This window comes from Hypomesus transpacificus, chromosome 12 (genome assembly GCF_021917145.1).
Source record: "Hypomesus transpacificus isolate Combined female chromosome 12, fHypTra1, whole genome shotgun sequence".
Lineage (NCBI taxonomy): Eukaryota > Metazoa > Chordata > Actinopteri > Osmeriformes > Osmeridae > Hypomesus > Hypomesus transpacificus.
The window spans coordinates 6,821,772-6,848,253 of record NC_061071.1 but is presented as its reverse complement, the minus strand read 5'-3'; the positions used below and the strand labels follow the sequence as shown (position 1 = coordinate 6,848,253).

The 26,482-nt window shown below is 45.5% G+C and overlaps 1 protein-coding gene across 5 annotated transcripts; it reads right to left on the bottom strand.

Moving 5' to 3' along the window:
* Nucleotides 1-242: 242 nt before the first annotated feature.
* On the bottom strand, nt 243-23,379 carry LOC124474421 (transmembrane protein 131-like). 5 transcript variants are annotated; one of them, XM_047030526.1, is made up of 41 exons: nt 23,196-23,379; nt 22,264-22,325; nt 21,870-21,907; nt 16,417-16,485; nt 16,136-16,256; nt 15,450-15,566; nt 14,567-14,689; nt 14,322-14,402; nt 13,976-14,126; nt 13,843-13,899; nt 13,596-13,657; nt 13,089-13,197; nt 12,831-12,939; nt 12,560-12,713; nt 12,138-12,308; nt 11,938-12,048; nt 11,587-11,721; nt 11,169-11,273; nt 10,964-11,050; nt 10,524-10,676; nt 9,953-10,028; nt 9,729-9,843; nt 9,444-9,582; nt 8,816-8,925; nt 8,591-8,657; nt 8,263-8,414; nt 7,857-7,999; nt 7,487-7,673; nt 7,150-7,335; nt 6,745-6,903; nt 6,170-6,588; nt 5,774-5,952; nt 5,491-5,621; nt 5,219-5,352; nt 4,734-4,889; nt 3,680-3,818; nt 3,422-3,543; nt 3,140-3,239; nt 2,772-2,875; nt 1,624-1,787; nt 243-992 (listed from the first exon to the last, which is right to left on the bottom strand). In XM_047030526.1, the coding sequence occupies exons 1-41, from the start codon at nt 23,317-23,319 to the stop codon at nt 702-704; spliced, it is 5,412 nt and encodes a 1,803-aa protein (XP_046886482.1). In that variant the 5' UTR covers nt 23,320-23,379; the 3' UTR covers nt 243-701. The 5 variants fall into 5 exon arrangements, with proteins under 5 accessions (XP_046886482.1, XP_046886484.1, XP_046886483.1 ...); XM_047030528.1 differs by lacking the exons at nt 21,870-21,907; nt 22,264-22,325; nt 23,196-23,379 and adding an exon at nt 16,676-16,890; XM_047030527.1 differs by lacking the exons at nt 21,870-21,907; nt 22,264-22,325; nt 23,196-23,379 and having other exon boundaries at nt 16,417-16,649.
* Nucleotides 23,380-26,482: the final 3,103 nt, after the last annotated feature.

The window sequence follows — 26,482 nt, the reverse complement described above, 5'->3', positions numbered from 1 at the left end:
ACTCAGCCAGAATGAACAGTTCCTTTAAAAAACGTAAAATCAGGTGTGGTCTTTCAAATAAGTTAAAAATCTTTTTTCCTTTTCTTTGGGGGGAGGGGGGGCTTCAAAACAAACAATGCAGGCTATAATAACCTTTAATAATAATGATCTTTGATCAGAGCAATGACAAGACTTAAATAATTGCTCAAAATGTAGCACTGTACCATAAATTGCCAAAATAAGGCCGTACAAGATGATGAAAATTCAAACAAGGGTCATCTTTTATTTGGGAATTTTCTCTGATTTCGCTCATTTTGCTGTCATCCAAAACAAAAAGGCAGCCCATTTTCCTTATGAAACGACTGTTAGAAGGAGGTGGCTTACTTTGGAGACGTGGGGAATCGCAAAAAAAAAAAAAAAAAGCCAGCGTCTGAAAATAAACAGGAATAAACAAGGTATATTTCCCCAATTTGAAACGAGGTGCCTAAAACATATTGATCTTTGTTCAGTGCTTGGGAAACACTTCAACCAACATTGTATCCTTGTTTGAATATTCACACTCAACACAACTTCATTTGCCAGCGACATTAGATGGTTGGACAGACGACAGGTATGCAGAACAGCATGCTTTCAGCAAGTCAGCGGCATCACACCAGACTGACCCCGGGAGGGGCCCCAAACGTGAACTTTTTCACAACAATCTCAGGAACAGGAAGGTGAGCTCATTTGGGGTTGCCGTCCGAGGCATTGGGCCAGGGCTCTGAGCTGCGTCGGCTGAAGGTGGGCCTCCACATGCTCCAGGGGTTGTAGGTGGGGCTCAGGTCATTCTGGGCGAGGGCTGTGTGGCCGGGAGACTGGCCGTCGTTTTCCGAGCTGCCAATCAGGTCGGAGAGAGGGGAGGTGGGGGGCGGGGTGAAGGAGTGCAGAGGGGTGGAGTCAGCGCTGGTGGACCAGATGGAGGGGCTGAAGGGAGGGCTGGACGACCACAGGCTGCTGCCGCCGCCGAGGATGGACTGGAAAACACACCCGGGTTCACAGACACCGTGGTTACTGGACAAACTGGCAAATCAAAAATGTCTGGATGTACTATACAATACAAACATTTATATGGACTTAAACCTATAAGCATATACATCCTAAAACCTTCCAATATGAATGTGCTCTGTTCCAATGCAGATTGTGTATGTGGGGGACTGTGCCTCAATGACATACATGCTATGAAAATATGGTAAAAGAAAAAAAATAAACATTTGCATTGTACACTCAAACTCAAGGCTTCAGAGGGCGGGTCACTTAACGCTGGAGTTCGACAGTGACATGTTAATGTTGAAAATTCCATGCATCACTCTCTCGTGTGCTTATGAAGTTGCCATGAAGTTGCTATGACGGTCAGAACTGGCTGGGCTCCTTACAACTGTTCTAAAGAACAGGGGGGGGGGGGGGGGATTGTGAATAGGAAGAGCTTCAGAGGTTGACCACAAGCCAGAATACATTCAGCTTTCCTTCCAAAAAACCATGAAATGAAACAAAGACCACCAATAATGACGATATGAGCCACTTGAAAAAGGGCCCCACGGTGACCCATGCAAGCCCAGTATACCCCACCCCAGGTGGGAGGCTGTGCAGGGGAGGCGGAGGGCTCACCGTGGTGGGGGTGGAGGGGGAGCTGGAGGAGCAGGGCCAGGGCTGCAGGGCCTCGCTGGGCCACACTGAGCCGGTGGAGGAGGACGAGGGGGCGGGGGCCCGGCTGAAGTCGGGCCAGCTCTGCTGGGGCTCCAAGCTCCTCCCAGAGGTCATCCCACTGAACACTGGGAAAACAGCAGTCACACAGTCAGGCGGGACCATTACATCCATGTTACAAAAACGGAACATTCTGGACCTTGAAGATGTATATATATATATATTTATTTAGGGTGAATTCGGGTTATCTGGGACATTTTTGGCATGCATTTTCTCGTCTGAGCTTTCTGTTTAACGAGTGCCCTGACCCTTTCTGTGACACCACACCAATCACGTTTTGGGATTTCAGTCACATGACATCCATGCAAAACCTAGAGCCAAAGTTATGTAGACTAAACAATGTCATTGCAGGGAAGAAAACGTTTTGTAGTTTAGGTGTCCCACATTAGCCAAATTCACCCTATGTGGAAATTGTGGCGCAAATTCTGCATTATAAAAAGGTTCCTGTGCAACCTGAGCACTGAAAATCAGAGGGAGTTATTGTCACTCTGATGTTCCTGTTTAGTTTTCGTGACGAGTAAGAAAGTAAACAAGGAAACGCGCAAATCCTTTCTGTATCGATCGAGTTTCAGCGGTGAGGCTGTGAATGAATGGCTAAATCAATTCATCCCCCACTCTGGCCATTATGCTCAAAGAGAGCTTGAATGAGCATCACCGTGTCCAGCCCAGAAGTGCAGCTCCCCTCAAGCAGCACTATCCAGTAGGCTCCAGCCATTAGGTTGTCTGGCCATACCAAAATAAGCCCTAGCCTAGCATCAGAAAGAAAACAAGGGTCGAAAGGTCAGTGTGCCATTCACAGATTTAATTTTGGACGTCTAACCGACAATCCTGCTGGAAGGAGGCAGATTTGGCCTTGATAAATGAACGACAAGAGATTTGTAATTAGACGTCTATCATGTTTGGCAATAATGCTGTTTTCTGTTCCAGATGCTTCCGGATGATTAGCGCTTTGCCTCCTTTTACAGGTTTCATATTTAAAATGCAATATGTTGATGCTTTCTTACATTTCTACATAGTGCACTTGTTGGGCCATTAGCCATGCACATGCTCACCTCCCGACAGGTTGAAAGTATTGCTTGATCCGAACGCAGAGAAAGAGTTGATGGAAGTCAAACTAGGGCTTCTCCCGTTGCCAACTGGACTCCACAGTCCAGAGCTGCAGACATTCAAAGTAGGTATGAAGGGATCCATTCATTAGTATACCGCAATACTGTCATCTTATTTGATTTCAGAATAGGTTCAATATTATTTTAAATATATAAACACAACTGGCTATTTGCAGGCTTGATCAATCTTCACAGGAATGGTAAAGGCCAGAAGGTACAATCTAAAGGCAGTTTTTCAGGGTTTTTCTTTTTTTTAAGTGATTATGTGTGTGTGAAAGAGAGGGAGAGAGAGAGAGGGAGAGAGAGTGTATAACCTGTCAGAGCTGTCACTCTCCACTGATGTCATGTGTGGGGGGCCGTTCTTCCCCTGGAAGTCTGGTCGGCTTACCGCTGCTTTTCCAGCACTGCTGCCACCTGGTGGAGCAAGGACCACAGGTCAGCGCAGCCAGGGAGGCTCCGGAAGTCATCCTGGATTTAACTAGGTCAAACGTTTCCAGGAACTGACTCTGAAGGTGGTCCTTCAATCAGAATATTCAGACGTTTTCCTCAGATGTGTGCATTTGGATAATGATGACCAGGAAGAGGAAGAGGCTGACCTGGGCTTTTGTCATATCCTGCAGCCACGGCAGCAAAGGTGGGGTTTCCGTTTTGACCAGGCAGAGACACTGACTTGGTCAGCTTGCATTTGTGGCCTGGTGCAGCTCTCAAACTTGAATCACTGAAGACCCCACCGACACAAATGAGATGACATGCTTCAGAATAAAAATATTAAAAAAAACTGTTCAAGTTGAAATCATGTGTAAGAATCTATCCATGAACGGGGACAGACGGTCATGTGATGGCCGCAGAGGTACCTGACAGAGAAGCCCAGAGTCGTGAAGGAGTCACAGGTGGACGCGCAGGGTGGGAGAGGGGGAGGGGTGCCGATGGGTCTTTTCAGGAAAAGGTCGGCGTTCATGGTCTGCATGGAGATCTGCTGCATGCTGTCGACAGCTGGGGGGGGGGGGGAGAGAGAGAGAGAGGGAGAGAGAGAGAGGGAGAGAGAGAGAGAGAGAGGGGGAGAGAGAGAGGGAGAGAGAGAGGGGGAGAGAGAGAGGGAGAGAGAGAGGGGGAGAGAGAGAGGGAGAGAGAGAGAGACAGAGAGAGAGAGAGAGAGAGAGAGAGAGAGAGAGAGAGAGAGAGAGGGAGGGAGGGAGAGAGAGGGAGAGAGAGAGAGAGAGAGAGAGAGAGAGAGAGGGGAGAGAGAGAGAGAGAGAGAGTAGTGAGACTACACAGCAGCATATCCAGCTACCTGCCGCTGTGTTGAACACAACTGAAGACACACACCAGGAGGGGGGGGCCCTGCGTCAGACCAACAGCTACTGACTTAAAAGCCACTGAGGCAGAAGAGCTACTTATGAATAATCTATTGAAGCACAATCACAACAGTGCTGACTGCTGAATATCAGGACAGCTGTGACGAGACAGCAGGGCGACACGATAATCACTGCTGGGCTGACATTCAGAAACAAGCACAACCTTGAGTGTTATACTGCTTTTATACGTCCTACAAGCTCGATTAGTCAACAAAGCCATTAACAGATTAGGATTTGTGTATTTTGGATCATTTCTTTGGCTCGGCCAACACAATATAGTTCCGCCAAAGGACTAGGACTGGACTGTTGCCAGGCAGCACATCGACACGCTCTTGCACACTTGCGACTAATGGCCGTTAATATAAGCGGAGTGATCTTATGTTTGTTTAATATCCCCGGGGTTGCTATAGTATATAAGCACTTGTGGAGGGGCCTCTTGTCCAATCAAACTACTCGGCTGGAACTAACTGTTCCGAATGGTATTATTTCCAGTTGAATGTTCTTTTTGGGGAACACGCAGTCACATGGTTTGGCGGGAGGCGGGGCAGCTCACCACTGTGGGTTTTGAAGAGGGGGACACAGTCCCACTCTGGGGGGGGGGAGACGTCCTTCTCTCCCTCGGAGCCGCTGCTGCTGCCGCTCTCGTGAGACAGGAACTTGGCGAGGGGGGAGGGACGCCGGTCCTCCAACTTCCCATAAGGCACTGGGGCTGGTGGGAGAGAGAGAGAGAGCGAGAGCGAGAGAGAGAGAGAACAGGTCATGGACGAGCCAAGGCTAGCCAAAGATAGGCATTCTGTAACATTGTCGGGGTCAATCCCAATAGGTCTTTTGGATGGATTCCCCTCAACACAAAAGGACTCTAAGGATCTAATACGGTAACAGTCCGAACGCAGAATATATATGTCATTTAAGTAGCGCAATTTCAGAGGTTTTTCCCGGGAGCTTGTTGGGGGTCACATGGTGAAGGCTATGCTCGCCCTGACTCTAATATTTCACAGGTAAACACAAGAAGAGGTACACGGCGGGCGCAGGACGGACCTCTTGGCTTTGGGGGCGTGGCTCTGACAGCTGCTGTAGGTGAACTGTTGGCCAGTGCCTGGGTTAACACCGTCTTGCTGTTGAAGATCTTGCGTTTGTTTTCCAGTGGGGTGACATACGGAAGTTCCAGTGAGCTTAAAAAAAAAAAATAATAAAAAGAATTGAGATTATCAAAAATAAAATATGCAAGACCAATCAATTACAAGTGTACAGATGATAGATATTGGAGATGGCCTCTGGATATTGTGAAACTAGTAAAGAAGAAAAAATACCTTGACTTTGCATCATTTAGGGTCTTGTCCTTTGTATGGACTGGCTTCTTGTTCTTGGACTTGTTGTGCTCGCCCGTTTCCTCTTTGGCTTTCTCCAACACGGGTGATCGGCTCTTCTTATGAATCATTTCCTGTTCAGAGACGCACCACAACATGAAGATGCTTGTCTGACAAACCCGTCGCGTTCCGGGCCCGTGACATGGCTCCAGAACACGCGATTCAACGCCGTGTGAAACAGAACGCGTTGGGAAAGGAAGCGGGTGAGAAGGCCGGCGGGCCCTACCTCTCTGAGGCCGCTCTCCGTGTCGGGGTTGGACGTCTCTGTGGTGGTGGAGGACGTGTCGTCGTTGTCCTCCCTCAGCGCCTCCTCTCCTTGAGTCCTCCCCTTGGTCCTCAGCTCCCTCTCCTCCTTCCTCTTCAGAGATTTGGGCTTGCGCTGTAGTTTCCCTTTGATTCCGTTGGCTGGTGTGTGTGTGTGTGGAGGGGGGGGGGGGGGGGGGGGGGGCGGCAAGATCAGACAGATTTCAACACTCTAGTTAGACGACAATGTGGGGTAGGAGGAGGGGAAAAAAACGGTTCAAAGCGGCTGGGCCGCATTGACGTTTGATGCCAACATGGCAGCAACAGCATGTTATTTTCTCTTGTTGGACTTCAGCCGCATGCAGGTGTGTCCTCGTACCTTTGGCCTGAACCGAGGTCTGGTCCTGGGCCAGCTCTTCAGCTGAGGCCTCAGGCCTGTCCAGGTCCTTATCCATGGCCTCCACCAGGCTCATGTAGTCCTGCTCCTCTGAGGGGAGCCGCTGGGCCGCCTCCAGGGGGCCCTGCGGCGGGGCCGGGGCACCGGGTGGGGAGGGGGTCTGGATCTCCGGAGGCCCAGGGACCGGCTGCGGCTGTCTGCTGGACCGGGCCTTGCGGCTGGCCAGCTGGCTGGGGGAGGGGGTGTTTTCGGAGGCCTTGGCGCCGGGTTGGGAGGAGGGCACGGAGGGTTGGTTTGACGCCCTGCTGTGGCCCCCTCTGGCGTGTCGGCTGGCGGCTCTGGAGACGGGGTTGGTCGTCCCTCGCAGCGGGTGCTGGGTGGACTCTGTGTAATCGTTTAAACTGGGGGGGGGGGGGGGGGGGGGGGGGGGGGGGGCAGCATAAACAGCGAGTTCACATGAAAGCGATTCGAATCGCACAACCGTCCGTCGTGTAGTCGTCGTGCACTGCAGCATTCAAATTTCAAACAAGCAAACGGACGACACGGGCCAAACTTACTGAGCGTCATTTTGCAGGCGTACTATTTCCCTGAGGTCAAAGGGTTTCCCCGTCTCCATGGAATTGCTCGACGTTTCGAAACACATGCGTCTCTTGAACATCTCCCAGATCCCCAGAGCCTCCAGGTAGGCAGTCACCACCACCAGGAGGAACATGGAGCTGCAGAGAAGACCAGACCGATTCAGGGCTCCCTATCCACATTCACATTCAAAATAGGGGGGGGGGGGGGGGGCTCTAGAAGCCAAGATATTTCTATTTTGGACTTGGGTGGCTTGACTGAAGATCCGGGCAGAATACATGAAATCGAATGCATCTAGCTTTTTGGATTGGGTTGGGATGTTTCGTCGAGCACACTAGACAGGACCAGAGGGTGTGTTCCCGAAGGATGCAGTTGCCTCCCGTTACCTCATGACGACAGAGATGATGATGTACAGCTCCAGCTCCCAGTTGGGTCTGGGCAGGGTGGCGGCGCACGACGCCAGCATGTGATAGGGCAGCGAGGCGTTCAGGGCAAACACAAAGCGGGAGCCCCCAGCCGTCAGAAGCTTCAGCTCCCTGGTCACCCTGGAGGCTGTGAAGTCTGGCGTGAATCTGACACCATACACAAACAGGCACTGTCAACGAGGGTTGGATCACACCCAAACACCACAATGACGACGGCAAGGGAATCGACTACTCGTGAACCAGAGCACGCTATCGAGAGGTCCATCGAAACAGATCTACAGGCGGAAAGGTTCCTTACAGTATGACTATGTCTTTTGAAGCGTTGGGTTTTAGTGCAAACTCTTGGCAACTGAGGACTTTGAATCCAAATCCCTCACAGGCTCGTCCGTTTATTTCGATGGACCGTATGTCGATGAGCAGCTGACCCGTGTTCTCAATCTTGAAGGATCTCCTGAGCGTGAAGTTTGGCTCCTTGGACTTCGTTTCTAGAACAAGACCGAGTTACCGGGTCAACCACGTCATTTTCACTTGGCAGTCTACAATGACGACGTCTTTTCGAAGTTCATTCCCGAATATGATTTACTGTTACGTTTCAAAGCTATGCCAAATGTGCCAGCGGCTCCCTAAAAGTTACACAGGTTTCAGGCTTAGCCCGGTAGAGTACTCACTGTCGGAGCATTCCTTCAGGTGAGATTCAGACATCTTGAACCTGAGAAAAGCCCCAGGTCCTGGGGACTTCCCGCCCAACTTCAGCCTCTCGTAACTGCCCTGACCCTGGACCACAAGAAACTCCACCACAGTCAAGTTGTTTCTACGCACACACACAAACGCACACACACACACATAGGTAGAGGTTGATACGGTGCGTCTCGCATAAGCTTTAGGATATCCGAACGTGCTTCCATCCAGGGTACCCGTGGACCACTGTCCAGGCGGTCCCCCTGTCTAACGAGGACATTCAGAGCTCGTGGCTCTATTCACGCCTAACACGCGTCATGCTGATTGGAAGAGGCTCCCTGGACGTAACCGGGGAGTGACAGGCGGGCAGCGGGGGCGGCCGAGGCCTTGTGATACCTGATCATGAGCAGAGAGGTGACCGTGTGGTTGCTGACGGGGGAGAATTTCACACGGAGGGACTTGACCCCCTCCGGCGGCAGGGGCAGGTTGTAAACGTAGGGCTGGGTCGAGCCCTCGCCGAAGCCCGCGCTGCTCTTCAGGAACGATTTCTGCCAAGGGGGAGGGCGGAGGGGGAGGGGACAGACAGGTTTAAGCCTTTAGTAGCTGCATAAAAACAATTATTTCTACAGCCGCGGGTATAAACGATTTTCTCTCGCACTTTCGACCTTTGACAAATGCCCTCGAATCAATGTATGTACGCCGAAAATCACCAGGGTGTACTCACATTATGCCTGTCGATGTGGAATTCCAGTGTGTTGGGGTTGAAGTGAGGGAGTCTCTCCAGGGGAAACCTAGAAGGTGGAGCATGACGTGGCCTGGGTTAACGAGGCTACCTGAGCACTGGCTTAGATTCTGCGTAAATCAGTCCCAGGCAAAGGGTGGTTAGGGGGGCCGGGGGTCGAGTATGGCTGGTTAGGAGGGTTGCGTTGGGGGGGGGGGGGTCACTCACATTTGAGCCAGTTGGCTGGTGACGTAGCACAGGTTGGGGTACAGGGCTAGGGGGAGGATCTGGATGTAGACCGGGACATCAGCAGGGTTCTCCAGGATCACCTCCATTTCCTCGAAAAGAGAAACATGTCCCACACACACAGACTTTCAATACAGACACTCGTTAATGCTGAGTCAATGCTGAACTAGCTTTGACTAGCCACCTTTAATAATGCACTGAACCGTCTATAAGAATCATTAACCTCCAAGAGCAAAGCTAGCTCGCGACTCTCCCCCAAAGTGTTTTTGCCATAACGATCTCATGCCTGCCACTAGAAAAGTCGTATCTAAATCTGTCGATTTTTCTTCTACAGATACAGTCTTGCACTTTTTGGGGTTCATGTTATTTTAATTTGTAACTTGTATAACTGCAAGCTCTTATGGGTCCTCCCTTTGGCACTTGTTTCGTTTTTCACAATGTATGCTTCACGTTTTGGCTGCTTGCAATGTTTGGGACTACCTCGTTGTTATGATCAGTGACCTACGCTCTTTTGTCAAGCTCTCTCTTGAAAGTGGCTTTGGATGAAAGCGTCTGCTAAATGCGTAAACGTAAAGGAGGTAGGTGAGGCGGTGGTGACGGGCCCACTCACTGAGGAGCTGTTGATGCTGGTCAGAGGGAAGAGGAGCTGCCGGGAGGAGTTGATGACGGACGGCCACGTCAGCTCCGCCGAGATCTTGGTCTGCACAATCTTCTGGAGGTCAGCGTTGGCCTCGAACACGGCTTCCGCACTGGAGACAACGGAGGCAAAAAGGAAGGAACGCCGCAATGGGTTTCGCTGGGAGGTCCGTGGTGTCGATGTGGGTGCGTTTAAAAATAAGACTGGGCCGCGGTCCCTCCTACACAGGCGACGCGGTCGTTCCGGGCGGCGACTTACGTGTTTCCGGAAACCTGCTGCAGTTCCTTCCACTTCTTCCGCAGCATTTGATACAAATCCACGTCAGAGTCCCACATGTCCTCCTGCATGCCTAGCCCAGACGGCCGGGCCTCAGCTGGAAGCACAAGAGGTTCGGACACTCAGCGCTGCGGAAGAGAAAACCTGAGGTTCGAGGTCGTAAAAACCCTGGAGACAAAAGATCGATTCTGCGCCAAAACACTCACATTTTAGAACAAACGGTACTCCCACATAACAGTGATCGCCACACTGCAAACTGGAGTCAAAGTAAATCTTTGCGACCTGCACACAGAGAGAAGGATACAGGAGTTGGATAAACACAGTATGCATTGATGTTCTTCCAGTCCAGTGCTCCTAGGCTGTAGCTTAGACACAACTACATTTTGAGTTTTTGGAGAGGTGTACTTAGTCCTCAGGTCATTTAACTATAAGGGGTGGAATCTCTGTGTCTGTCTGTGACTTGATTATCTCACGAACCGGGCACTGTATGAAGTCCAAATTCAGCAAGTGTGTTTCTAAGAACCCGAGGATGTGCAAGGCTGAGTGGTTTGGATGAGCGGTTCACGAGAAAGAAATACAAGCCTGTTGGCCGCCCCGATGAGCTCCATCCTTTTATGTAGCCCTGTTTCACTCCAATAAGGTATCCTTCCATGCGGCAGGGTACGCTCCGAAACCCACCCCGTTTGCCAGATCACAAGAAGTAGTTCCTTCCAAACGGGCTCCGCACCGGGTGAGCCCAGTCACAAACAGGGCTCAGCCGGCCTGCTCCCACTGTACCTTGGACTTGCGTTTGGGCTCCAGCTCGTCTCGGCTGGTCTTCAGCCGCCTGTAGTAGAAGCGCTTGTCGTCCGTGAGGGAGTGGATCTGCAGCAGCCGCACCCTCTGAGAGAAGGAGCTGACGATGCTGAAACTATGGTGGACCACTTTACCCTGGGGGAGGGGGGATAAGACACAACGTCAGCACATTCATTTAAGCTTCAGATCCAATCAATAGCCTGATGGCCCGTGCTTGGGTTGTGCTTCGCCCCGGCCTCGCACCTCCACGCGGGGGCCTGGCCCTGGAACAGGCACGGCCCCTGCCTAGGGGCTCTGTTGGTCTATGGCTGGTCAACAGGATTGACAACCACTGCTAGGTTCTGCTCGTTCCCAATGTGTTGACATTACTGGGAGTGTTTGACACTGTATACACATTTCCCAGTATCTGGGCTGGGTCTCACCGGAAAGGAGGGCGGCAGGACGATGTGCTTGGGGTAGCTGCTGAGCGTTCCCACGGCTATAACCGCTTTGACTGGGATTGTTAATATCTGTGGGATTGAAAGAGGAGCACATCCATCAAGTGTAAAGATGATAACCAGACGACGACATCTGAAACCAACTTCATCATCGATCCAATGCGGTCTTTTAACAACGCTGCTATATCACCTCGTAGTCTGTTGTGATGTGTATGGCTCCGTCATACGGCCCCTCCAAGTCCTTAGCCACCAATGTGACCCTGAACACAGAGTAATAGCCTGAGGCTAGGATGACCTGCAGAGCAAGGGGACCAGAACAGAGGAATGAGTCACACTCACGCTCACACACACACACCTCCCTTGTAAGAGTTTTTGACCAGCATCAGGGCAATACAGCACAGACACAAACACGTAGATCTGAACAAATGATAAACAATTCTTATTCTCTTAATACTTTGCCCAAGTCTGGGCAAAGTATTGAGAAAAACGTGCACATGCACATCACATGCACATCACATGCTATTGTATCTGAACTGATTTGTAAAAAGAAAAAAAAGGTATCTTCTTTGTTATATCCATAAAAAATTCACGCAACAGTTGCTTCGTACTGTTTGGTGTGAGGTGGCAGTGGCGTTCCGGAGCTCTGGGCTCTTGGCCTGCACCGTGGTCCGGTTTCCCTTTTCAATCTTCAGCAGCTCCACGTTCAGGTTCTCCCCTGTCACCAGCCATGGCTGCAGAACCAGCTGTTAGAGAACCAGAGAGACAGAAACAGATACAGGGAGAGAGGGAGAGAGAATGAATGCGTGTGCACAGGGAGTGTACACACACACACACACATATCCAAGACAGAAGGTGGGTAAACATTTTGATTACCCTCATACTGAATACTCTATTTCCTGTGTGCACATCATGAGCACTGTTACGCAGTGAGCACTGGTCCACTGCGCTATACCACCTACCTCTATGGGGTTGCTGTTGACAACGGCAAAGAGAATACTGCTGGTGTCTGTAGCGCTGAGGACTCCAAAGTCCAGGAGGTGCTCATGCAGACTGGGAAACAGAACCAAAGCCTATTTGCGGAGGAGATGGAAGATATGTCAATGCAAACTGGTACACCAAGTCAAATCCAAAACTATTTCAAAAGAGTGTGCGTGTTTACCTCTAGGAAGCCAGTATATGCACGGATGGGCAGGTGGAACCTGGAGGCATTCGTGACCAGGAGGATGTTGCTGTCGATGTGTGTGGAGGGGCGGACTGGCCGGAAGTGGAGGGAGAAGATGTAGCGGGACTCCTGAGGGGGAATCAGGACTGGCTCGCTGAAGTTCTGCACCTGGACAACACACGGCAACATAGACCTTAACGGCACCTCCGTTTCTGTAACGTTTTAGGAACCGTGAACCGTCAGTCTTCATCCCCGGTCTCATAACTGGGAGCTCAAATATACTGCTTACTAGGCATACTGCAATACACATCCAAGAAAGAAAGAAAGAATTCCAATAACATCACCAATAACATCACCATCAACACCCCCCCCCCCCTCCACCCCCCCTCCCATATTCAAATCAAACAGACAGTTCTCACCTTAAACATGGTGTTGGCTTCCTCTGGTAGTGCAACATGGTGGATGTGTATGGCAAAGTGGAAGGTGTTGGTGAGGTGGATGGGCTTCACCACTGGCTCCATCACACTGTCCCTGATGTGGAACAAGGTGACCGTGTGGTCAAACCCCAAATACCTGAACAGAGTGGGAAGGTGTGGTTAGCACGCAGCGGTTCGGTTTCACTGCAGGCACACCCTCAAACTCAAGGGCCTGCGAGAGGAGTGACACACGTGTACTTGTGGATGCGCGTACCCATCTAGAACTTCAGCTTGGTATGGGATTTCAAGTTTCGAGTAGCTTTTCTCTTTTGCTTTCACAGTTATTTTCCCAGAAGACTGGGTTTGCTTCTGGACTTTCGACGCTGGAATCCAACACAAAATGCGAAACATGATTACAATCATGGATGATTCCATTTCGGGCTGGTCATCACCACCAGCCGTTTTTGAAAAGACAAAAATAGCACTAGGCCACATGCTATAGATTTAATCTTTGATGACGGAAATCCCTCACCGTCAAAATGTATACTTGCAACTTTGGTGTATCTATTCTCCCCAGCTTTCAGGGTGATGCCCTTGAAGTCCATGGTGATGGCATCGTTTGAGGGTGTCGCTCGTACGCTCTGTAAATTCAACAAGTGATAGCGTTTGCCTAATAGTCTCGCATCCGTAGCATAAACATAAATTAAGAAAGTACCAAATTTGTTACTTGTAAAGGTCTGTGTGCAGTTTGAGTTTTGTTTTTGTTTTTTGACTTCAGTTTTTCTTAGTATTTGACATTTGTAGAAACACACAATTGTGCCATTGCTGGCAGGTCACACACTACCTACACGTTATTGTTCTCAAGCATGTATTTCTCTGAAAGAGGTTAGTCGTTTCAGAGAGATCTCTGTGATCAGTGCTTTGATGCTTTACTTGTTATCCATGCTGCATGATTTAAAGGACTTGATTTGGCACACACTGGGACCTGAATGGAGACTGAGAATGATTCCGTTCAAGTTAGCAGATCACCGAAACTCACTGTAATCTGTACATCTTTCGCCCCCGAATTTAGAAGATGCAAATTTAGTTGTTTTGGTTTATCTGTAAAACAAGGTTTCTCTTTACAAAAAAAAAAGCATCAGAATAAACTTGAATGTTTAATGTAGCTGGCATTTAAACATTAAGTACACAAATGTGAAGTCAATTACTGCATTCATCCGACCGTTTACAGTTGTGACGTTTGGCATGGAAACGCACTGAATCTCACTACCTCGGAGGCCCCATACCTTGTGACCGCAGCGTCCCAAAGTCAAGCATCTCTATTGAGGAGTAGATTCCTGGTGCTGTGGACATAGAATACATGTGAGACACAGTGAGAGACTGCAGACTGATGCTGGGAGGGTGCGGAGGAGGGCCTACCTGAGGTGACCTCCACCTCCACAGGCAGGATGATGAACTGATCTGGGTCCGAGGCGTTGGTCTTGATCCTGATGAACGCTGTGTGATTGTCGGCGTCTCGCGAGGAGAAACTGGCCCTCATAACCCCCTTAGTCTCAAACGGAGGGATCTCCTGGGAAGAAATTGTTGGAAAAGGACATTTGAATAGACCAACCCTGGTAAAACTCCATGGACACTTGGAATTTAGTAGTGAGTTACTGGATGCACTTATTGTCCTGCATTTTCTGTTAATCCAGGAATGAATATCGAAATGAAGTACATACTCGTTACGGTTATCTCAACAATAACCCCTAAAAGGGGTACCCACCCACAGATTGTGAGTCCCTCCTTGCTGCCCTGTGGGTAGCTCAAGATTTAGGTCCCCTCCACTAGTGTACATCTCTACGACCTACAAACAAAACACACAACAACTTCCTTATGAAACGAGACCAGAACAGTGTGCCGGGCTGTCTATGTGTCTTCGTGCACGGTGCCATGCAAAATAGGGTGTGACTTTAATAGGAGATGTGTCGTGTTTTGAGGAGGAAGTGGTTGCACTGTGGTTAATGTTACCTGCAATGGCTCACTGTGGGGGTTGTGGATATTGATGAGGGGAGAGAAACTGCTGTTCACAGGCACTCTGGCCCCAATAAAGGGCCTCAGCCTGTAAGGGTTAGGGATCCCCACACCAAATACCTGCACGAGACAACGACAACACAACATATCAAGTTGTTGAGTCACGGACAAGGAAGGGCAGTCTGAACTCGCGCTCTGTGGGAGTGTCGTGTGTTTGTCCTCGTCAAGTAATAACATAAACACTGAAGACTTCTTTTTTGTCTTGTTTGAACCCTTTGACCTTGGTTAATTCAATGTGGAGCTGTACTTCCAACACGCTCTCAGTTATGTTAGTTATTTACATACTGCGTTACAATATATATGTGTATAGCATATAGCATAGCATAGCAGTATCCCCAGAGAGTCAGGGCCTTCCCAGCCCTCCCAGCACCAGGGACAGTGTTTCCCGCTTCCCAATAAGCTAACGAGCCCCATGGCTGCGGACCGTTTCCTAATCAGCACCCCCTCAGAGAGCGGGAGAGTGTCTCCAGTACGGATATCCCTGTCTGATAACGTCCTCGTGCCTCGCGTACGGTGAGGCACGAGGACCACCTGAGTGGCCAACTCAGGAGGAGCAAGGCTCCCTGGAATAAGAATATTTTCTGTTAGAATGGTTTCTTCTGTCAAAATAAATGCACAAGTGCTAATCACCATTTTCCGCCTCCAGTTTCCTACATTGTACGTGTCACACAACAGTGTCTCTCTGTGGGCTGCTACAATATATATATATATATATATATATATATATATATATATATATATATATACACACACACACACATACACACACATATACAATATATACATACACATCCAATGTATGTATTGGAATGATACTAACCTGATATGTAAACACTCCGTGATGTGAGGTATTTATAAATAAAGTATTCTCTACGTTCCCCACTACTCGTGCCAGAAAGACCACATCAAACGATGTATTTCCCCCCGGGAGGATTATCTACAGGGGAACATTAAAGAAAGGATTAGTCATTGCTGTTCTTAGAAAACCCATAAATACCATGTAGAGGTTGATCCACACCCAAACTGATTTGCTTTATTTATTCTGTGCCTTGCATCTAGGCCAATCAACCACTCCTCTCAACCTCTCTTCTCACCAAATGTTTAAGATGCTTATTTGCCAAAAAAGGTTCAGAATGTACCTTTTTAAACATATGAGCCATTATCTTGTTACTTGCAAGGACTCACTGTTGTGAATCTAGATTATGGGATTAGTCGTCTAAACCAGGTTGAGCACATTTCTGTCTTTTGGTACAATATGTAGCTTAAGTTCAGTGTTGAGCACCGTGAAGTTTTGCAATTTAGTTAAAGGCCAGTTCCAAGAGACATGGCATTTTGACAATTTGGGTTATGTACCTTTTAAGACTTTAGGGCTTAAGAAAGGAAGCCCTAAACAAATACAGGACAAAACAAGTTAAAACAAAATAGTGAAAAACAGCCATAGGTCTAGGGACTTAATCCTTTTTTGAAGTGTCCTGTGCAGAAGAGAGATCAATACTGTGTACTAACCCTGTTTTCAAAGAAAGATGCATGAAAATGTGCAGTTGTTGCCGATATAGATATCAAGCTTATCTCCTCTGGACTGGAGTTGTGTAGGTATACTTTCTCCATTTTTGGCATTCCCACAGGCCTAACAACACAAAAAAGGAAGAACACATTGACTTGCTATATGAGCTCATTGAGGGTGCCTGGCTGACTAAATCAGCCCTTTTACGTGCAGTCAAATATCTTAAGCTAACAGAGGTCCATATGCAGCCGGATCCTTGCTACAGGCAAGTTTGTTTACTCACTGTTCATGGAAATCCAGCATGGATGGTTCAAAGCGGATCGGCCTGCTGTTTCCTCGCTGTAAGGACGAGCTGGGAGTTAGAGAAGAAAGGAGGGCCATGAGCAGTGGGAACAAGGAGTCACTGGACAGACTGGTGGACATCTTGCGATGGCAGCTCGGCAAAGACCACTGTACGAGGCGTTGCACGGAGAAATGTGTGTGTCAGATTTGCCAATGACAGCTCAGTGTGCCAAAAAAAGGTAATGGAAAACCTGACAAACCTGTCCAGCGACAGGTGCTCCTATTCGGCTGTCCCATAGCAGGGTTCTTTGGTCCTTCCTCTTTTTCAATATCTACTTTATGTTCTCACTAACAAGTAACAACCACAAATGGAGAATCATTTCAGATTCGGAAAATCCAAATGAAGTCATGTTGATTGTAAAAAATCGAATAAATCCAAAATCAAACCATGCAACCGTAGGCTAACCTACACTCGCCGGCCACTTTATTAGGTACACCTCTTCATTGCTTGTTGACACAGATAGCCAATCAGCATCACATGGCAGCAACTCAATGCATTTAGGCATGTAGACGTGGTCGAGACAACTTGCTAAAGTTCAAACCGAGCATCAGAATGGGAAAGAAAGGGGATGTAAGTGACTTTAAACGTAACATGGTTGTTGGTGCCAGATGGGCTGGTCTGAGTATTTCAGAAGCTGCTGATCTAGTGGGTTTTTCACGCACAACCATCTCTAGGGGTCACAGAGAAGGGTCCGAAAAAGAGAAAATATCCAGTGAGCGTAAATGTAATGTAAATGTAATGAGCGCCAGTTGTGTGGACAAAAATGCCTTGTTGATGTCAAAGGAGAATGGGCAGATTGGTTTGAAATGATAGAAAGGCAACATTACCTCAATTAACCACTTTTTACAACCAAAGTATGCAGAATACCATGTCAGAACGCACACGTTGAGCCTTGAAGCAGATGGGCTACAGCACCAGAACACCACACCGGGTGCCACTCCTGTCAGCTAACAACAGGAAACTGAGACTCCAATTCACACAGGCTCACCAAAATTGGACAATAGAAGATTGGAAAAACGTTGCCTGGTCTGATGAGTCTCGATTTTAGCTGCGACGTTCAGATGGTAGGGTCAAAATTTGGCATTACCAACATGAAAGCATGGATCCACTGTAGGGGATTGAACCCCCTACACCATCCTGTCTTGTATCAACAGTTCAGACTGGTGGTCGTGGTGTAATGGTGTGGGAGATATTTTCTTGGCACACTTCGGGCCCCTTAGTTCCAATTGACCATCGATTAAACGCAACAGCCTACCTGAGCATTGTTGCTGACCATGTCCATCCCTTTATGACCACAGTGTACCCATCTTCTGATGACTACTTCCAGCAGGATAATGCACCATGTCACAAAGATCAAATCATCTCAAACTGCTTTCTTGAACATGACAATGCGTTCACTATACCCCAATGACCTCCACAGTCACCGGATCTCAATCCAACAGAGCACCTTTGGGATGTGGTGGAACGGGACATACGCATCATGGATGTGCAGCCGACACATCTGCAGCAACTGCGTGATGCTATCATGTCAATATGGACCCAAATCTCTGGGGAATGTTTCCAACACCTTGTTGTAAGTATGCCACAAAGAATTAAGGCACTTCTGAAGGCAAAGGGGGGTCCAACCCGGTACTAACGAGGTGTACCTAATAAAGTGGCCAGTGAGTGTATCTAAAGTACCTAAAGATGACAATGTTTCGTTTGTTTGACATTTGTTCAAATGTCAAAAGAAGCAAAGCTGTAATCCACATGCAATGTCGTCCTTTAACGACATACTGGAGACAATAATTAACTAACGTAACATACATAGTTCAAATGTACCAATGTCTGATGAACAGGTTTTAACTCTAAATACATCTTTCAAACATTATGATGCGAGAATGTCACCCCACATAGGGAAGAGAACACTGGAATGACAGTATCGTAAAGGTTTTATGAAGTTGTCAGATGGAGGACTTTGGGCCTCCGTCTTGTTGAAAATGCGTTGTTGGGAGTGATTTCAAAGACCTGTTAAGCCTGCCCTTGAATGACAGTCAGACGGTTTGGCTATGCTAGCTGGAACATGTCTGGGTCTGTTTGTACCCTCACAGGGAACAGTAGGGTCGTAGTAACACCAGCTCTTTGCGTTGCACATACCCTTACACATGGGTCCCTGACTGACCCTCAGCTGAGTCAATTATACACACCCCTCTGTGCGCGTCTGTGTTCACAGTGGACTGCTAAACGAGGGTCTAATACAAAGTCCTTCTCTCATGCACTGATGAAAAATATGTGTACATTCTGCAACTTGTTGAAAGCCAGGGGTATAGGGCTATGACACAATGAGCTCTGAATACCCTTCCAAGGCTTGTAGGTTACATTGATGTGGAAGCTTCTACTCTCCCTGGTTAAGAGAATAACCTCTAGGACTAACAACCTCGACATGTCTCACGACTGCACAGTCAGTGAAGACATCAAAAGCAGATGGAACATCAACAGACAAACATTTTTAGGCATTAGTAATGTGTGAAGCGGTTTATAACTGCACACTAACATCAGCATAATAGGCCACAAGCCACTTCCTGTTCCGAGCACAGTTCTATGCATTTATCTTGAAGAAATGTTCAAAGAAAACAACTGGGTGTCACAGGTGGAAGCCATTTTACACTCTTTTACACTGACTTACTTATATAACATAGACCTGTCAATTTCTCAGCTTGGGGGCGTACCAAAGGAGTACATTTATTACCATCACCAAATATTGTTTTTCATAACCTTAGCAATACAAGTATATAAATATTGGGGGTTTTTTCCCACCCATTAGGCAGTGACAACATAAGCCCCATCACTACCAACTTTTAACTATCTTACATTTATGTTATCTGACTTGATGTATTGAATCAGAGGATTATATGAATATTCATACATTTATCAACCTGCAAAGGTGCTACAAACATTGTGTAAATATAACATACCTGCCTTTGTCAATTAATTTAAGTTTATTCATTAGGTTCAAAGGTGTAATGTTCGTAAAATGTCTGTCCAAAGAGTATTTAGATTTAATGTAGGCACTCATGAGCCAGCAGATTCATGCAGTTAAACACAATGATGAAAACCTTTTTATTTACAATACATGGGGACACTTCAAATGTACAATGTTGTCATTGCATTTTTTAATCACAATCATCACGCATACTTTTCATTCCATGGTGTATTTTCATTTGCTGCCACAAATGGTGTTTGACACGTAAGTGGGTTTAACCTGGTTGCACGTGCAGGTTGCTCTGAGTGATAGTCCTCTATCTGAGAACAGATAGTATCGAACTGGAGCAGTTACTTTGCCCAGCTAGAATATGAGGACATTTGCAGTGCCACAAGACAAGAGCCACCGTATCAGCTTATCAGAACACACGTGCCTGGCCTGTCTGGACATTGATCTTCATTATCATTTTTTTTTTGTTTCCCGATATTTAATATCTAACCGAGTTTCAAATACGTGACCGAACTCTAGGTTATTAACATGCAAACATTTACACAAACACAAGAATTGGTTGCAGTCCTTATGACCAAGAATAAAACAGTGTCTTTGCTAAACCAAGAGACAGAAGCCTTGGAGGAAGAGGAAATTAACCTGAATAGATGGAACTCTCTGGCTGGAGTTACTTGGCTGTAGCTCTGGTAACATTTTCAAAGATTCCACAAGATACATTTTAGTCATGGGACGAGTTTCCACAACACAGTTAGTTCAGAGATGTTCAGCTAAAGCAGATGTGAAATGACACTCGTATTTGTGACCTTTCGTCTCGGCGGTGCAACACCACATTTCACAGTTTGGGAATGATGGCCGATTAGTAAAGGACTTGTTCCTTTTGAAAAATACATACATGTTTACACATACATATATGTATACACACACACACATATATATATATATATATATATATATACACACATATATATATGCACATATATATATACAGGAACCCTGTACAGGAGACTGTGGCAGCATCAGTAGGCAGTACTTTTGTGCAGGTATCAAGCCTGGTTGAACATGAGCAAGAATCATCCAATTACATAAAACTCAAGACTGAAAATACGGTGAGACAGGATCCCAAAGCGATCCACTCTAAATCCGTATTCTGAGTCCTTTCAAGACTCCATACAAAACCAGAGGTCCTGGACAGAAAAGGATGACAGCATTTAGCCATTCATTTGAATATCCAAGGCCTGAAGAGCAGCTATTCTTACCCTACTGCTAGAAAGGGACCCAAAATAGAGTCAGGGAGTCAGGGAACTGCACAGGCAGAAAAACAGCTGCTGTTGCAAGGCTTCTCTGTCATGGACAGTCAGCCTTCCACAATATGTAGAATTCCACAACTATATTTTACTGTTTGTTATCTTATGCTTATAGTTTAGCTACAAGTAGATAACTTCACACCCACTAGAAGTACCGTAAATACCAAACATTTAAAAAATTCAAGCAACCATCTTTAAAACTTGACTTGGTGAAGACCCAGAGACTGAATGTTTATGTCCATTTACGGTGCATCTGGGTCACATGGAAAGGGATTAATAACTTTGTTTTTACATGTAAATGAATTAAAGCCTACAGCACAAAACACAACCGTAGTCAAGGTACATAGCTGTGAATTAAGATGCCTTTCTAAATGGGAACACAAGGCAAAGATAAACACATGCCACGGAAATTGACATGTAAACATTGATGGCTGTGAACGAAATGTGGACTTTAACATTCCCCTTTAACAGGAATACTCAACCACTTCAACAACCGGTTTTATTGGTGACCTTCTTTCAATTTTGAGTTGTGACAAACTAACAATTCTGTCTCCCAGACTCTCCTTGAACCCTTCCTTTCATACACAGCTCAACAGACTTTCTTCACCAGAACTCATGCTATGCAACAACAGGTCAACCCCCCTCTTCACTTAGATGTGTTGTTGGAAATGAGAACAGGTGTGGCACATGTAGAAGACAGTTCGTTCTGTCTCCACTGGAACGATGTGACTATCACTTTAGGTTCATAAGTATTAGACAACCAGCTGACTGGAGAGAGGGTTTAACAAACACCTCAACATAAAAATCGCACACTTTGGTACTAGCAAAGTCAAAGATAAAATACAGCCAACAGGTGCTCGTTATTCAATCAGGCAGATACTTAGGACATCCTGTTACTTCCACATTCACACTATCAATTTAGGACAGCATGGATAATTTTACTTCCACCGTTGTGCAGTCAATATGCTGTGTAAGCCAGCTAAGCCATTGTTGGAGCAGCTTGAGAACTAGAAGGCTACTTCTATGTAATGTTGCCTGCCACAAAAAGAAGTCAACACAAGGTGACTAAAGAGCATCAAAAGAAAACAAATGACTTGGCTAGAAAAAAAAAGTCTTACCTTTTGTGATGATATGTAATATCTATTTCAGGCTCTTTCTGTAACACAATGTAAAAAAAAATATATATATATTTATTTAAATGTATTTAGCATTGTAAGTACAGTATTACAATAATCCCCCCCCCCCCCCTCCCACAGATATGTTTTTACCCTTGGTGTCTTTTCTAAATCCATTTAATATCCAGCAATATTAACATTAATTTACAGTAAATAGGTTTTTGTGCAAATACAGTGTCCCCTAGTGACATTTATGTTCAAATAGATTTGAGATTTTAATCTAAAGTTATGTTCAACTATCACTTAAACACTTCCTTGTGAGGTTAATTTATGGTGGTAATTTTGGAGCATAAAAAGAGCGTACAAGTAAACACAGAAGTGCTGTAAAATATCTTACCTGCAAGAGACTTTCATCCCCAAAATGAAACATTTCTAGGATTGTGTCTGTCTGAATAAAAGCTAAAGAGGAAATAATAAAAACAATATATAAACTTGAATGTGTTTGTATTGACCTCGTGAAAACAACTTTAATTTTGACACACATTTACTGTACTAAAACGTTCTCGTGGCTGTCTGACTTGGGCCCTAACTTATACTTCCTTACAAAGCTTCTAAAACATCGACTCAAAATAAGTTCTTATTTCTTAAAAATAAATATTGCTGTTGAGTTTCTTCCTTGCTTGTGAAATTGCCCTATCCACTCCTTTAATAAGAAATACACTGCCTGAAAAAGTGTTACTATAACAGGAAGTGGAGTTCAAATGAAACTTATGTAGTCTATCCACAACACAAAGCTAACTATCCAGTTATAACTATAACTTTATACTTCCACAAAGCCATGTTTTAAGTGGCTTTGATACCATTAGGAAAAGTAGATGTTGTTACATGAGGCACTCAACTTACTACCCAAGTGCAACGTCAACATGTAATAGAATTAGCGCAACCAAGGCAGAATAGTTATTTGTCGTTAGTCTGTAGTGTAGGTACATCTCCAAACTAGTTTGTCTCTTATTGACATCATTGCTACACAGCTAGCAAGCAGCACATACAATTGGCTATCAAGAACACTATGTTTAATTATATTTTCAACCAAATGGGTATGACAGTGGCAAAATATTTAAGACCAGTTAGCAAACTAGCTATAAAATAGCTCAATATAAATAGAAACTAGCTTTCTTCAATTCATACTAGTAATATACCCCGAGGCTAACTCAGGCTACCAGCTAGGCTAAAGTAGTGCTAGCACTCCAACAAGACAACACAAGAGCAGGCGTATCTAGCTAGACCACTCGGTGGCATTAGATCACTACCAAAAACGCAAATACAAACCTTGTTTGTTTGCTTGGGAAATGTGAAAGAGTGTATAAAATAAAACCCTAAAACAAAGTAGACGTAACCATTTCGCCCCTACTGTCGGACAGAGGTTACTCGAAGATCTTTCAGCTTGCGCCATTCTGTTCTGACTGCATCACTGTGGTCGCGTGTTCCTATAAACATTTCAACGATTTCTTACTACCTGGCAGCTACACTGTGTCCAGCAGTGACACACTGGCCTTCTGTGGACATTTCCAACAAGTACATGTATGAGCCAAGCGGTAACTTTGTCACACTGACTTTGGTGGTGTGCAGACCATTACTATAATATAAATTCTCTACTTTTTGCTTCTGCTATTCGTATTCTTTAGTATTTTTTGTATTTTACTAATGTTGATGTAAAGAAACGTAGTTTGATTTAACCACTCTGATGATCAAATTACAACTTAATTTATGACATTTTAAAGTGACTGAAGTGATCTTAAAGACATTGTTCAGTGACTGAAACATCTACTATATTTAATTCACTTTCTTTACAGTTTAATTTAGCTATGTATAACCTCCAAAACAAAGCTATTTAAGAAGCTGACTATATTTGTTTTATTATAGGCTAGATGAGTGTACATTTTGGACGGGTCGCTTTTGCAAAACACGTTTTATACTGCAATGAGAATAAACAGTAGGTTATAAATATTTTAAATAAAAGTAATGTATTGGCATGTAAACAGCAGAGGGCAGCACTGCTGCATACAATCCCAGAGATTTATGTTCACAGTACTGGCTTCAATACAAACTCCCAATACATATAAAAGACTGTAAGTTGCTCTTTGCAGTTATCACATAAGTTTAGTTACTGAAAAGCTAGCACATATTTTGGATTACCACTAAGTAGTCAGTGAAGACTCCAAATAAGGCAAATGTGAAAATAACACAATAAATGTCCATTTATTTTATTGATAATTTTTATTGACCAAGCTGTCAAGTGTGTATAACTGCTATTATTTTAATTGTCTTTGACAAGGCATTCATGCCAGGTCAGGTCCTGGGTGCCAAGCTAATGGGAGTACTAGTTGGCACAACACTTCTAGGAACTGTTGATGTTGAAGGAAAACATCCACCATGCACACAGACGTGAAACCTCTTTAACATAGAGAGAAGCAGAAAACAACTGACTAAACAAACCCCATACTGTGGACTTAAATGTGCCTGAATAGTTAGAAATGGGACAATGAGCCATCATGTATTGAACAACTCTAAATCATGGCACCTGGGAAAGCAGATAGTGTGTGTATACCTTTCGTTCATTTTCCTGACTGTCAAATTTTTGGAATTCAGGAAATCAGATGTTATATATTTATGTTGCATTTTCTTTGTATAGCCCTTCTTTTTTTTACTAGCAATGGCACAAAGGGCTTCACAGCTGCCCAAACAGCACATTGACAGCCAGCCTAAACCCTCACAGAAGTGGATCTAGACAGTAATCCTTGAAGAGCGAGTGCTAAACTTGCAGCCTTGCAAAGACAATAAGATGAAGATAGATTGTTTACCATATACTTTCCCCATGTTTTTTTTTTACCTCGTTTATTGGCATGATATTTAACTATAATTGTTTGATTTAAAAGCCATGAATGGACTTTGTCTCTTGTGTTAAACCTCCTTTTGGAACAGAAGGGCATGAGAGTGGTTTCTGGTCCATTTCATGAAGGAAGGGGGGGGGGGGGGGGTGAGCTTCTGACATTCAGCTATCATGATGTGGTAAACAAAAAAAAAAAGCTATGGAAGATGACACGCTCATGAAATGAATCTACAGAGGCAGCAATTACGTAGCCTAGAACCCACAGGTGTGGGAAAAGAGGTTAACCAATTACGAATACACATGGGCTTACTTACAACACAATCAAATAAGTGTTTACCTGGAGGCAAACAAGATGTGGATGATTATACCTCAGGGTTAGGTTTGCAGCACAGGGACCAAGCTAGAGATTCAAATGAGTGAATATTACACATGATGTGTTTTCAAACAAATACAAGACAGGCGGATGGAAGGAGAGACACAGACAGGCAGGCATGCATACATACATACATACATACATACATACATACATACATACATACATACATACATACACACACACACACACACACACACACACACACACACACACACACACACACACACACACACACACATGCCAAGTGCTTATAAAAACGTGGTGTGCTGTCTCCACAGTTGTTCACTTGACTGTTTGTTCCCAAGTTGGTTCATTGACTCCCTTGACAATGAGACAAACTAAAAGAGCAATGGAGATGCTGAAGCAGACCTTCACCTCACATAAAGCCATGCTCAACAAATAAACAAGCCATCCTGTATGGAAATAGGATATGTGATCAGAAGAACTTCGATTTCCTTTTTATACTAACTTTGTTTTTATACTAAAACAAACTAAGACCTATTTTAAGTTCTAAGCTCTATCCTCCGTAGATGCAACAATTCATGTATGTCTTTTGTAGAGGAGTTTGGTTTAGGGCTGGTAACCATTGCCTGGCTGTATGTTTATTTGTTGTGTCCAATATTCTGGGTTTTCCAATGATGGAACAGCTGTGTAATTATAGTTATAGATCATTAATATGACAAATATGAGATGTTTGTCTTGGTCCCAGAAGTCTGTCAACTGTTAATCAGCACCTTTACAATGCTAATGTATGTTTTCATTTTAAAGTTAAGAACAATACGTCTTTGCCTCTGCCACTGAATGTCCCCCCAAAAAGTCAACACACCAGGGAAAATGTATCTATACAGCTTTTAAAGTAAGGTACAGTCAGGAGAGATACTTTCAGTCTTACTCAACCCACTGGTAGTGTCGTTTCCAGGTATTGTTGGCCCAAGTTGGCAGTTATTAATGGCTGTTGATCTATGATTACTGAGTACACTCTCATTGATGTATTTATAGGGGTAGGTAGCTGTAAAATAGTGACAAGGCACACTATGTCGATATGAGCAATTGTTTGCTTTGCTCTCACGTTCATAGCTTACGGTCACATAAGCACCCTCCTGTAAAGCGTTTAACACTTGGTCCAGGGAAAGGCATAAGTTGAACTGTGGAACACACAAAAGCCTTATCTAAGATTAGCACTTCAGTTACAGATTGCCAAGAGGATATCCCCGGTCTCCCTTAGTAGGCAGGGCTTGGGACTCACATACGGAATGTACTGAATCCATGTGACGTTCCGTAAATATTCTCGAATCGCTCCAATGCCAAATGTTCGCTTATGGTGGGCAGGGGAATTCGGAAAGTTTCACA

What these genes read in the sequence shown, in the direction of transcription:
- LOC124474421 (XM_047030526.1), bottom strand. Translation starts at nt 23,319, where the DNA reads ATGGCGCAAGCTGAAAGATCTTCGAGTAACCTCTGTCCGACAGTAGGG. An exon ending in AAGCCAACACCATGTTTAAG is followed by an intron (nt 12,309 to 12,559) that starts GTGAGAACTGTC and finishes TGTGTTGTCCAG; the next exon opens with GTGCAGAACTTCAGCGAGCC. An exon ending in GAGAGTGACAGCTCTGACAG is followed by an intron (nt 2,876 to 3,139) that starts GTTATACACTCT and finishes GAATGTCTGCAG; the next exon opens with CTCTGGACTGTGGAGTCCAG.